The 12,848-nt window shown below is 41.7% G+C and overlaps 2 protein-coding genes across 4 annotated transcripts in view; one reads left to right on the top strand and one right to left on the bottom strand.

Annotated features, from left to right (window-relative positions):
- LOC106809861 (uncharacterized family 31 glucosidase KIAA1161-like) overlaps positions 1-10,680 on the top strand; it is a 12,163-nt gene extending 1,483 nt beyond the window's left edge. For 2 of the 3 annotated variants that reach the window (XM_014813096.1, XM_014813094.1), the window contains exons 2-11: positions 3,102-3,585; positions 3,825-3,974; positions 4,284-4,368; positions 4,721-4,942; positions 5,701-5,798; positions 6,027-6,276; positions 6,746-7,144; positions 7,766-7,993; positions 8,661-8,810; positions 9,980-10,680. In XM_014813096.1, coding sequence (XP_014668582.1) covers positions 3,136-3,585; positions 3,825-3,974; positions 4,284-4,368; positions 4,721-4,942; positions 5,701-5,798; positions 6,027-6,276; positions 6,746-7,144; positions 7,766-7,993; positions 8,661-8,810; positions 9,980-10,086 — 2,139 coding nt within the window. In that variant the 5' untranslated portion in view covers positions 3,102-3,135 and the 3' untranslated portion in view covers positions 10,087-10,680. Of the gene's footprint in view, positions 1-2,639; positions 2,695-3,101; positions 3,586-3,824; positions 3,975-4,283; positions 4,369-4,720; positions 4,943-5,700; positions 5,799-6,026; positions 6,277-6,745; positions 7,145-7,765; positions 7,994-8,660; positions 8,811-9,979 lie in introns of those variants that run through there. The other variant, XM_014813097.1, reaches the window with a different exon arrangement.
- A 745-nt stretch (positions 10,681-11,425) lies between these two features.
- The window catches only part of LOC106809862 (sorting nexin-10-like), a 10,276-nt gene continuing 8,853 nt past the window's right edge, over positions 11,426-12,848 (bottom strand). Inside the window, exon 7 of the mRNA XM_014813098.1 lies at positions 11,426-12,641. Coding sequence (XP_014668584.1) covers positions 12,287-12,641 — 355 coding nt within the window. The 3' untranslated portion in view covers positions 11,426-12,286. The remainder of the gene's footprint in view (positions 12,642-12,848) is intronic.

The raw sequence follows: 12,848 nt of genomic DNA, 5'->3' as shown, positions 1-12,848 counted from the left end.
CCCTAACCCTAACCCTAACCCTAATCCTAACCCTAACCCTAACCCTAACCCTAATCCTAACCCTAACACTACTTAGAATTTAATTTTAAAAATTAACTATATTTGTATCAACCAATGAGAGTTGGGAGGTATGCAGGCCCTAGCTGCGAGTATAGTATAGTATAGTATTACTATAAGTTAAGTATAATAATTAATGGTAGTCAGTGGCTATTCTTACGACCAGTCGTAAGAATTATTTATGGAGTATTCTTACGACATGCAACATACACCATTGATAGTGTTTCACTGTTTGGGATACCATCCCCCGTATATATAAAGATTTAGTCGGTTTATAGTTAGTGTTAGGGTTAGGGTTGGGATTAGGGTTGGGGTTAGGGTTGCCCGATTAGGGTTGGGGTTAGGGTTTTTGCATCATTCCTTCATAAACGGAAAGTCTGATGCGGAAGTTGATATGTGTAGTATCAAACTATCATGCGTTGCATGTCGTAAGAATAGTCCATAAATAATTGTTACGACTGGTCGTAAGAATAGCCACGGCACACACGCACACACACACACACACACACACGTACACACACACTCGGCAATCAGCAGAGCGTCCCGTTGCGCAATCATGCGTGTACGCGAGTTGCGCAATCATGCGTGTACGCGAGTTGCGCGATCACTGTGTGAGTTGATGTCCGGACGCGTAGCCTAGCGGCTCCTCGTCCGGAACCGGTCGCGTAGCCGCTGCGTAATTAATATCATAAATTATTAAATATGATAATTGATATATCGAAGACGGAGAAAGAAAGGTGATCAAATGATTATAGACAGATCAACACTGCGGATTACACTTACAGAAGTTACAGTGTCAGTGTCAGTAGAAAAAGCTGGGATTTTGCAGTTAGCCAAAGTGGAAGCAGGGCTCCTTCTGCTCTGGAGTGGATGTTTTAATTTAAAGTTTGAGCCAAGACTTGAACCACCATTGAAGGCACCAATGAACTAGTACTAGTAGTATATATAGCCACGGTTCACTTTAATGCTAAGCAAGACATAAATATTAACTTAATACTTCATAATTAAATGATACGTATGGGGGAAGAGGTGTACGAAGACGTTTTTAATAAAGTAATTAAGTAAAATAATATAATGTAGTTTATTCTACAGACTACACAAACTAGGTTGTTTCAAAGGTTGAGTTTAAAACCTTTAGCCTCAGCCAATCACAGCTTGTTCTTTGTTATGAACCATCTCGTGATAGGTCACAGCGAAACATGAACCGGTGAAAGTGAGTTTGCGTTTGTTTGGTCGGAGCAGGATCACATGATCGCGATCCGACGGATTCGTCCCAAACAAACGCGCCCTTGAGGTGGCACCAGAGCACATGATATTAGAGTCTCTTTATAATATATATTATAGAGGTCTATATGATATCACGAACGTGATGACCAGGAGTAAATAATCACACTTCTTTTTGCATGGTATATGGTATAGGTCAGAGTACAGCAACCATGGATAGCATGTTCTGATAATATAGTGATTGCGTGCACTATACATATGCAAGCATTCATTGCAGTTTATATTGATGTATAATTTCTAATGATAACAGATATGTATCCTTGCCTTTGCACAACCTGTTACCTAGGCTATGGCTATAATACTCAGTATTATATAAGTATTATAATTTTTTCATTTTTTTATTATTAAATCTTTATTGCATGTAATGCAAGGCATGTAGTTATAAAATTAACACTAACAGTGCATAACTTCATAAGATCAAGTGCACATAAACTGTTTAGTATTCTATTACCCTATTTATGAATGTATAAAGTGGTTATGTGCCCTTTATAACATCAGGAGTAGATAATGACATATTTGTCATTATCAACCTCTGATAACATGTTGCTCTAGTACAGATAGCGAGGAATAATCAATCGGTAATGTTCTCAAACCGATACATGTAGTTATACTAGCTAGGCCCATTGATTATGCAATGTTGACGAATACTAGAGTAACTGGCACATTGTGTAGTTAATAAGTACATAACTTTACAAACAAACACATATTAGTTTATCCAATATCACTGCTGGTTACTAAGAAATGTCTAATTGAAATCCGCAGTCCAAGAAATCAGTTGTTTACAGTTTCTAATAAAAATTGTGATCAATAAGAAATAAAATATATTGAAAAAAATTATTAAATATTGAATAAAATGCCATCAAAATGCTGTCCCCGCCAATCACGGAATTTGATCCAGTGCCAGCAATAAATTTATGGAACGAGCAGGGTGTCAGGTATAGGTCAAGGAGGCCGACTTTTAAAAATAAAGATAAAATGCTGGAAAACGCATTGGAAATTGTTGAGAATAATGGCACTGATGATAGAACAGGATGATGATAAATAAATACTTGTATTGGCCACTCGTGCACGTTTCATCGGGCACCACTTGACTCTGTCGCCCTATTGAAGTGACATCATGTATTTTCATAGACTTTGTACCGTTTGCAAAAAAGACTTGCAGTTCTTTTCTCAAAAGATTTACTCTGAATCTTTATGCTTAGAATGCATAATAGAGCACTATTTTAGTGTCACTATCCAAGAAGACATCCCGAACTTCGGCGCTTCGTTCCATAAGCTGGGCCCCTAAAATTTGAGCTGGGCCCCTAATATTTTTACTTTAGGGGCCCATGCAGCTGGCTACTACATTTTTTGGTAAGTTTTCATCACTGAGTACCCATCCTAAAATGAGCATCCAGGCATGGAAACTCTTATGGCATTGAGTATAGCTATATGGAACCATGCTATCATGCACCGAGTCTGGATTAAAAGATAAAAATATTGACTGAAGGTTTAACGTGCGTTACAGCAGTGATGTGATAGTTATTGGTTGGCCAAAGTACGCAGTAGCCTCAATCAGTAGGCAAGGCTAACTAATGCAATTGCATTGCTTTTTGGAAGTAGATCTTCTCCACAGATATTTGTACTAACATCCATAGCAATACTTAACAATAGCAATTAAATAGGTTTACTTTCCTGGTGCAGAGTCTGTTAGCTGGAAAAGGCTGCTGGTGTTACCGAAGCCGAAGATGTTATTACATTATTTAGTTACTGTTTTTCAGGTACACGTAACTCTTTCACGTGAATCCGTCGATCATGGGGAGTGGCGGCCACATGTCGACCACGTCCTTGATGGTCGTGTGTGTCGTGGTGAGCGCGTGCTGCACAGGAGCCGGCATCGGCCTCGGCTGGTGGATCGGAAGTTCGAGTGCAGACGACGACGTGCCCGTGGCTCCCACCACAGTGCCTACCCAGACACCCACGCAGGGTCCAACGCAGGGTCCCTCTACAGAGGCACCGGTGCCCGAATTCAGCGTCAAGTTTGGGCAGTCACATTATGTCACGGTGAGCAATGAGAAGATAGGCAACCTGAGGCTGTTCAGCAAAGATGGAGATCCCCTGCTGGTGATCGATGCCGGGATGGTCGTGTCCGGGTCGTCTGCAGGTCGGATTCAATATCAGGAGTGCGAGTACACGGACTCCGACAGAGTGTGCGTGGAGTTCTTCAACAAAGACCATCTGAAGGCTCGACTGACCGTCACAGAGGTACTGTTCCCTGTAGCACGAGTATATACATGTCGGAACATAACACAGTTAGTTGTAAGATGGCTCTAATGTCATATACATCTGCAGCTAGAAGTTAAGTGTGTGCAGCTGTAGAGTTGAGAAACTCTTTGCTCAAGTCTAAATTTGCATATAAAGATGATTATGGGACAATTATCATAGCCATCAATGTAGTTTGGCGTTGGGTACTCGTCTGACCCTGTGATTTTATCTACGACTAGGCAGACGATGAGTGCCTTCAGGTATGGTGGTTTACAAGTGAGATGCCTGAGCTGACTGACTGCGTGCACATGCAGGGAGCAAGCAACCACACCTACTGGTATGGAGGTTCAGAGGTGTATCAGCAGACGTGGCCTATCAACGAAATGACGGTATGATCCCATTTACACATGAAACTAATGGTTTTTACTTGTGTCCAAAACTGATTTATCCGTCAAAGCGAGTTAACCATGTGCTGTCATTGGATATTGTTGCTAGCTTGTTTAGGCTACGCCGATTTATACGTTTTTCTTGTGCACACCGAATTGTTGACACGGTGGCACTTTGTTAAAAAACCGAATTTTGTTAATGCTCCTTTCGCAACTCTGAATGCCTAGAACTAGCTGGAAAATTGCCCCAGGCAGGTAGATAAAGTGCTGTGTGTTCGCTGTTAATTTTATTGTTTGTATTGGTGTCTTAAGCATCGAATGCAAGAGTACACAACTAACGACATCTATAAACTACGCTGGGGAGGTGTGCAAGAGCGATATTGGGTTTCGTCCTCAGGTACGCATACACAGTTATTTTAATAAAGACATTACAATTTTGTGTTGGGGTATTGGTAAATTTACACTTACAATTCAAATTAATTAGTATTTTATTATCTCGATGGATAATAGCTTATGGTTCATCACTGGCCTTGCTTCTTTAATATAAGAAAACAAGCTGTTCAATTCTGGCCAGGTATACTTTAGTTTCTCACCACTATTGCATCCTCACATCTATATTGAATAAAAGAAAATGTATGCAATGATATTCCCTAGCCGTACGTGATGAATGCAACGACAGAAGGTTGTGAGGTCGCATAATTAATGTGAGTGCCTGTTGATTAAATAAATTTTTTTCTTGTACGCTTCAGGTGTGGCGATAGTTGCAGATAATAAGATACCACTGCACGTAGGGATCGACGGCAGTCTTGGAATGATGTGCTTTACTTCGCGCTATCAGAACTCCATATATTCGTATTGGGATGACGTTATCATCAACCTGAAGTACAAGGTGTGCTCAGGAGTCAAGGTCGGCTACAATGTGCTCGATGTCCACCGAATGGTCACGAACAAGGTCTTTGACAAGCCGACAGGTAGAATATGTCATTGCAAAATATCATTGTGTAGTTAGTTTGGGTTGTTAGTCAATGGGCATATCCAGAGGGTGAGTCTAGCAGGTCAGTTGCGTATCCTCTTTGGTGACTGCAGGCCTGATTTCTTCAGTGTGGCAGGAATTGCTCCGAGTTGAAATAGAATAAAATGCATCATAATAGAAGATAAATAGTCGAAATCCATCAGATTGCGTCCGTGTTCTCGCAAAACAAACATCTGTCGGTGTACGCGAACCCCCTTTCTGCTCTGCATTCACCGGACTCTTCCCTTTTAGAATTCCTGGATGAGGCCCTATAGCCAATTATAATACTCTTCTGCTCTTATACTCTTGCAGTTATTGAGAGAGTGTAGCATATTACAAAAGGGGAATTTAAATGTAGTGATACCAATTATCTTCAATTAAACCACATCTAAATTTGAATTCTAGGCAAAAGTATTGAATAAAATGTTTTAACAGTGAAATTTGACAACACTACAGTAGTATTATAAATACTGTCTTGTTTAAGTACCTTATCTTATTATCAGATATGTACTTTTCTATGAAAGAAGTTTAATACAGGCTCATCTGTACCTACAAGGCAATGCTAGCGGTGGATGTTTCTAGTTCCAGCTGAGAATCAATAGGAACTTTTAGGAACAGGGGGTTTTAGATAGGGTCAGTCAAGTAATCCTAAAAACAACTAATATTTTTAGCCTGACGACATTTCATAATGGCATTTGTTGACGTCACTGATTGCAGGAATACCGGATGACAGAATGTTCCGCTCGCCCGTATTTTCCACGTGGGCACAATACAAAAAGAACATCACTCAGGAGTTGGTAATGGAGTATGCACAGGTAATATCATTAACTATACTAAAGAATATATATATATATATATATATACAAACAATATGATAGCTACACGACAAAAAAAACAAAGGTGGAGATAATTTTCACGCTAAAACGAGCGAAAACGACGACAGCACACGCTGCTTCGATCGCCGAACGCGAACCACATAGCGACGACGACTGGGTGCTTCGCTCCACTCGCGCCGGCTCCACGCGTCCGCTTTACTCCCGCAGGAGATACTCGACAGCGGCTTTCCTCACAGCCAGCTGGAGATCGATGATGACTGGGCGACGGCTTACGGAGACTGGGAGTTCGACTCCGGGAAGTTTCCGGATCCCGTCGCCATGGTGAATCAGCTGCACGCCATGGACTTCCGCGTCACTGTGTGGACGCACCCGTTCGCGAACACCGACTCGCAGATTTTCTCGACGGGCACGGAGGCCGGGATGTGGGTGAAGGATAAGGACAGGGGGGGAGTTCCGGGTTAGTAACGCGATTCTTTGTTCTTGCTTAATAGTCGTATGCTTTAGCATCGATGCTAGAACAAGACCAGTGACTTGGGGAGCGTGATTAGCTTGTATGATTTTATTTAATCTATCGTTAACATCCATTCCAAGAGTAGTTTAAAACGTTATTATTTCTGTTATCTAGTATTATTAACTCCTGATGCATTGACTGTCATGTGATTGTATTGTAACTAACCCAATGTTAAGTGTTAAGATGTGTAAAGAAGAGACCTGGACGGCCTCTACGGGGCACCGCTCCACTGTACTACCCCATGTTGTTCCAATATGCGGGCTATTGGATGCCATTTTAAAACAAAGTTTCGGTTGAGAAATGCTAATAAGTAAGTTAGGAATAAACGACTAGTTTCGACTTGTGGTAGTATTATTCGGTTCCTTCTAACCTTTGTTTAACTGTTGTTTTTACATGTGGTTCTATTACACTGCAGCACTGACAAGGTGGTGGAATGGCGTTGGCGCGATCCTCGACTCCTCGAACCCGGCCGCGCTCGAGTGGTTCGTGCAGAACCTCAAGGACTTCAAGGTCAGGTACGGAGTCGACTCGTTCAAGTTTGACGCCGGCGAGACCAACTGGCTGCCGGAGACGTTCGCGCTTCGCGGCATGCCCTACCCGAACAAGTTCTCGGAGCTTTACTGCGAGGCGTGCGCGCAGCTTGGGCCGATGATCGAGGTGCGCACGGGCGCCGGGTCGCAGAGGCTGCCCGTGTTTGTGCGCGTCATGGACAAAGACTCGCGCTGGGGTTACAACAACGGCCTGCGGACGCTTATCCCCTGTACGCTGACCTTCGGATTACTCGGATACCCGTTCGTGCTGCCGGATATGATAGGTGAGTCGTACTGTGCGTGAAAGTCGGCCATGTTTTTCCGAAAGATTTTTAGTGATGAATGAATGATGCTGTACAATTCCGTGGAAAATTTGGGTGAGTAAGTGAGTGAGTAAGTGAATGAGCCAGTGATAGTGTGGGTGAATGGGCAAGCCAGTGAGAGTAAATGACTGACTGAGTAACCGTAGTAGCAGGGGCGAATCTGGCTGCTTAATATGGGCACCTAGCTGTGGCGAGCGTAGTGAGCCTAAAAAAAAGTATATATATAGTTATCTATCACGGGGGGTTTGGTCGACACATTTTATTCAGATAAGAGATTATAGATCTTATGTGAGCATTTTATTATAAAACAGTGCCTACATAACGATAGAAACATGGAGATCTGCATCAGAGCTCTGCTAATTTGGGCGTTTTGCTAGGGGTCCTAATTTGGGCGGCCAGTATTCGGTATGAAAAATGGCCTGGATTAGGCCCTGAATAGGTTTAGTTGTGCGTTATCATCTGTGAACCGGCCACTCGTAATAATTTCTCTCGCTAGCAGTTATAATGACATTCAGTGCATATACCGCCGTGTAGACAATTCTCCTCTCTCTCACCACCGTCACTTCTCCCTGCGTCTCGCAGGTGGAAACGCATACGGCCTCGCCGGCAGCTCGTCGTCGGGCCTCCCCGACAAGGAACTCTACATTCGCTGGGTGGAGGCAAACGCGCTGCTCCCCTCGCTGCAGTTCTCCATCACTCCGTGGCAGTACGGTGACGTGGAGGTGACGCGCATCGCCCGCGCCATGGTCGACCTGCACACCCAGTACACTCCGCTCATTCTGGAGCTCGCGCACAACGCGACCGTGACCGGTGAGCCTGCACTGCATTGTCGAAGTACTGTTGTACGCTGTATATTTCGCGGTGGGTTAATTTTCGCGAATTTCGCGGAACGCGTCCCCGATCGCGAAAATAACAACACGCGAATAATTCATACCGAATAATACCGAATAATTCATAATTCGCCGACGGCGAAATTAACCACTCGCGAAATTGTCCGTCAAGTCTGAATTCGCGAAAATATCTGTACGCAAAATTATGGCATATGCAGTAACCTGTCAGGGAGGGGTTCTTTTTCCTGGAATCCCCACTTGGGAGGGAGCGATTGACGGGTAGCCAATCGGCATTGCGACGGGGGATTGTAAAAACGCTGCTGAGTTATGAAGTGCTGGTTTTGGGTAGTGTACTATTCACTATTCTACTATTCACTACTATCACGTTTTGACATGGATAAAGTCTTGGATGAATGTATATAGTCTTGCAGATATTGTACTTATATTGAAATGATATAATATAATATATGTCATATTTTTCAGTACAGAGTTTGGTTTTAATAATTTATTATAATTTATATTCAGATTTATTTTCACATAATTTATTTCAGCATACTAAGCACTCTTCGGCATAAAGTGCTGATTCTGGGGAGTGTACTATTCTGTTACTATCACATTTTGACATGGAACCTGTTGCGTATGTTCAGGTGATCCGATCGTTCGACCGTTGTGGTGGATAGCTCCAACTGACATCGACGCGTTGGAGTGTGACTCTCAGTTCCTGCTAGGCAACGATGTACTAGTCGCACCTGTACTGAGGAAGAACGCACGCTCACGAAACATCTATCTACCCACAGGTAAACATCTATCTACCCACAGGTAAACATCTATCTACCCACAGGTAAACATCTATCTACCCACAGGTAAACATCTATCTACCCACAGGTAACGGCTGCGAAAAGCTTGATAAACACTACAATGATAATCTACTAGCCTGGGAAAACTAAATTTGCAGGTCGTCAAGCATATTTTCAACATAACATAATTCTGTACCTATACAGGAATGCCTTGAAGTGGTAAAAAATATAAAATCTTGCAGATATTGTAATTATATTGAAATGATCAAGAGCGTATTAAGAAGGAGAGCGTACAACGGTGAAATGCTGAAACCATGTTGCAGTATTAGTCGAATTAATAAACTTTCCTTGCAGTATTATTGATCAGCTGTCCTACCTTGTTAATATAAAACAAACCACATGTAGGGACGATGTCTCTACGTTGAGATAATGAGCGGTGAAAATCTGGTATTTTTGCCAAAAACCGACTCAAGATCAGTTTTACTTCGACTGTCTCATGTTTTGTGCACTGTATGTTGCTTCCGGTCGCCGCTGTGTAGCGCTGACTCGATGCGTTATTACTACAGCGTTACTACATCCAGCGTAAGCGGGGAGTCATCACCATGGCGATAATTAACAAGCCGTTTTTGTAGAGTAATGGCTGCGTCAATGACTGGAAATGCGAGAAAAGATAGTAGAAGGAAAATAAATTTCATTGTCAATGAATGACGGAAACACGCGGGGTTTACCGAAGCTATCGCCAGGACGAGAGACAGTCGCGGCCACTACGTATCTCGAGTCGGTTTTTGGCGAAAATACCAGATTTTCACCGCTCATTATCTCAGCGTAGAGGCATCGTAGGGACAAGCGGTTTGTTTTATATTAGCAAGGTAGGACAGCTGATCAATAATACCACAAAGAATTGTCAAAATAAAACGGGCAAAGTTTATTAATTCGACTAATACTGCAACATGGTTTTAGCATTTCACCGTTGTACGCTCTCCTTCTTTATACGCTCTTGAAATGATATATAATATATGTCATATTTTTCAGTTAATAATTTGTTTCAGCATAATATATAGGCACTTGCCATGAGTGCCATAATAGTAAAGAGACAACCAGACATTCTAAGTGTCGATGTCTATATATATATAATTATATAAATATATTGCTTTTCATGCACTCTCCAGGATCATGGCATGATGAGCTGAAGAGCAGTATCATAGAGGGACCGGTGTGGCTGAATGACTATGACGTGGCATTGGATGAGCTTGCATACTTCACACGTCAAATGTAGTCCTTGCCACTGCCATCGTGGCTATCTTCTCAGGCATGGCCCATGCAAGGTTGCTCAATTAATTACTAGCGTATCTTGTCACTTGTTAATTGCACTTATTAATTGTAAACTTTTTTTATATCTTTTATTATTTCACTGACGGTGAGGAGCTTGCAAGATTGTTGATATATTTTACAAGGTACCGTCTTTAAATGAATCACTAAATAAAATAAATGGAATAATATATGAATTGATTAAATAATTTGTGCAATACTGGGTGCCAATACTTGTAATAACACTTCCGGATGCCTATGTGTTGGATGGACAGCCTTTCTGCTGAATGCATGGTCTGCAATCCAAGCATTATAATCTTTAGAATCATATAGGTGTAATGTCGTGTGGTAAATTCTGTGATATACTCAATTAGGTGTGCGACATATTATATCGGGTAAGGAACCGCAGTATATATATTTTGTGTAATGCGCTACAAGCCTGAAAGGCAATACAGAAATAATGTTGGCAGTCATAAGTGATAGCTAGAGATATATTGAATTCGTTGTACTTGACTGAGATTTATTATGTGTTAAATGAAAACATTATTGATTCTTGCAAATATGTATAGTTTTATCAGGGTTTTATCTGTACATTGTTTATTTCAAGGTTTTCACCCTCACGTGTTTGTCGTGGAATAAGAACACCCTATGTAACAAAGCATTGTAGGAATCACCACAAGAAACATGTATTGTGCATGCACGATCAGACATCACTCTCAGGATAGTATCAACATAGGCATATTTACATCATCATATTTTACAAGAACTTTACATTACACATTTACTTAAAAAATAATGTTAAAAAAACCTTAAACAGATCTATGATCACATTCATCCTGAAGTAAATCATCTGTAATGTAATACCTAGTTACATGCTAGGGAGCCATATTGTATTCAGATGAATTTGTTTATAAGCGTAAAAGGTACTATTATGCAAGGTAAATCTCCCTACGTACTGATATTAGCGTTTACTGATATTACGTACTGATATTAGACACGAGCAACCAGAAGTGTATGAATGATGCCAAATCATTGTGTACGTTATTTACATCTAACCAAATTAAATATATGCATAAATTATACACAAAATCACATAGAATTCATTGTCATGAGTTGAACATGCGGAATTACTGCCAAATCTACTACTCTTATCATAACGAACATACCTCTAAATCATAAATATGAATAGATGTATTCAAGCTATCGTTAATAAGGAGTGGCAGGGTTCTCCAAGAGCACTTATAGCCTGGCGGCCCCCCAGGCTATCGTCGAACCCCGCCATCCTAAAATGCACCCACCACTCTAAATATCATAGCCGCCATGCTAAAATTAGCTAAAAAAAATGCTAAAACTAGGACCGTAAAGGCAGCCCCGCCATGCTATAATGAAAAAGCTTGGAGAACCCTGAGTGGGTGGTATTATCTTTCCTAATTGTGCGCATAAATCATGTAAATAGATAGACGACTCCGATCATTGGCTATTGCACGAAGAACAGATGGCTAGCATTCAAAATAGTTCTACCCGTGATCAGGCGACTCCCTATGGTGTGTTCCTTAGCTCATTTCTTCAGCAATTTGATAACGACCGAGTCGAACAAAATAGGGAGTAAGTCGCCATCATATTTTGATTTCTTCTACCTATGACTTGAAGACACTGGACTTTTATAGTGACTATAGTTGTAGAGCAGTCCCAGCTCGGAGCTGTCGTGAATTTGTGCGTCTCTATAGTTGCCATAGGCTTACAAAAATAAGATGAGCTATTTCAATAACGAGTTTCGGTTATTCCAAATACCTTTGTTCATGTGAACAAGCACAAACAAAACATCAGGAATGTGTTATAAAAATCTGCAGTATAAATGAGGACAACTTGTACGAAGATCGATTTTCTGCATGACTTCCCTACGAGTGGGGATGCGGTCTATTTAAGGTTGTCATAGCATTACCTCAAATTGTATAAAAAAAGGTGTCTAAAATAGATGATTGCAGGCTCCTTATATAATCTTATTCAGTTCTTGTGATTTCGCACAAATAACACTTGCAAAAAGAACTATTACATTTTTAATACACTATATTTCGTAACGAACCACAAGTATTGCTGTATTTCTTCTAAAAAAAACAAAAACTGCTTTAGACACCCCTGGGACAGCCTCAAACTCGCGGCCGACCGTATCACGCGTAATTTTGCGAATGTATAGTATTCACCATGACGGTCGGTGAAAACTTCACGCGTCTCTCCCGCGAGGGTATGCTCGCCTCGCTGGAATTAAAAATGGCGTCTGGCGAGCCGGCGTCCGGCCGAAGTATGGACCTGGGACTCGAGCCTTGATTCGCGAGGTCACTCGGTGCACTCATCACCCGCGTCATATAGGTGCGCCGGCCAACAAGAGTGTGACTGATGAAGGTTGCCGAGCCGCTCGTGTCGACGATGGTGTTTACTATGCTGGGACCGATGCCGAGGTTCGCTGTCGCGTCACTAGATGGCAGTGCGAACAGCGTGTCATTGCTCTCCAGGTCAACCCACGATCTAAACGAAGCATTGAAAAATCGTGTTCACTCGCGTCAGATGAAACATTGTAAACTTTACATCGGCCTTCATGTTTGTTTTAACCCTTTCCACAAACATAACTTGCAATGATATGATCAATCTTGTACATTAGCTACAGAAAGACAGCGAGGGAGTTAACATACACAAGGGAAGAAGTGACAACCGGCAAGTGATATGAGATTCCTA

This window comes from Priapulus caudatus, unplaced genomic scaffold (assembly GCF_000485595.1).
Source record: "Priapulus caudatus unplaced genomic scaffold, Priapulus_caudatus-5.0.1 Scaffold391, whole genome shotgun sequence".
NCBI lineage: Eukaryota > Metazoa > Priapulida > Priapulimorpha > Priapulimorphida > Priapulidae > Priapulus > Priapulus caudatus.
Note: the sequence above shows the minus strand (reverse complement) of the source record. Positions and strands in the feature narration are given on the sequence as shown.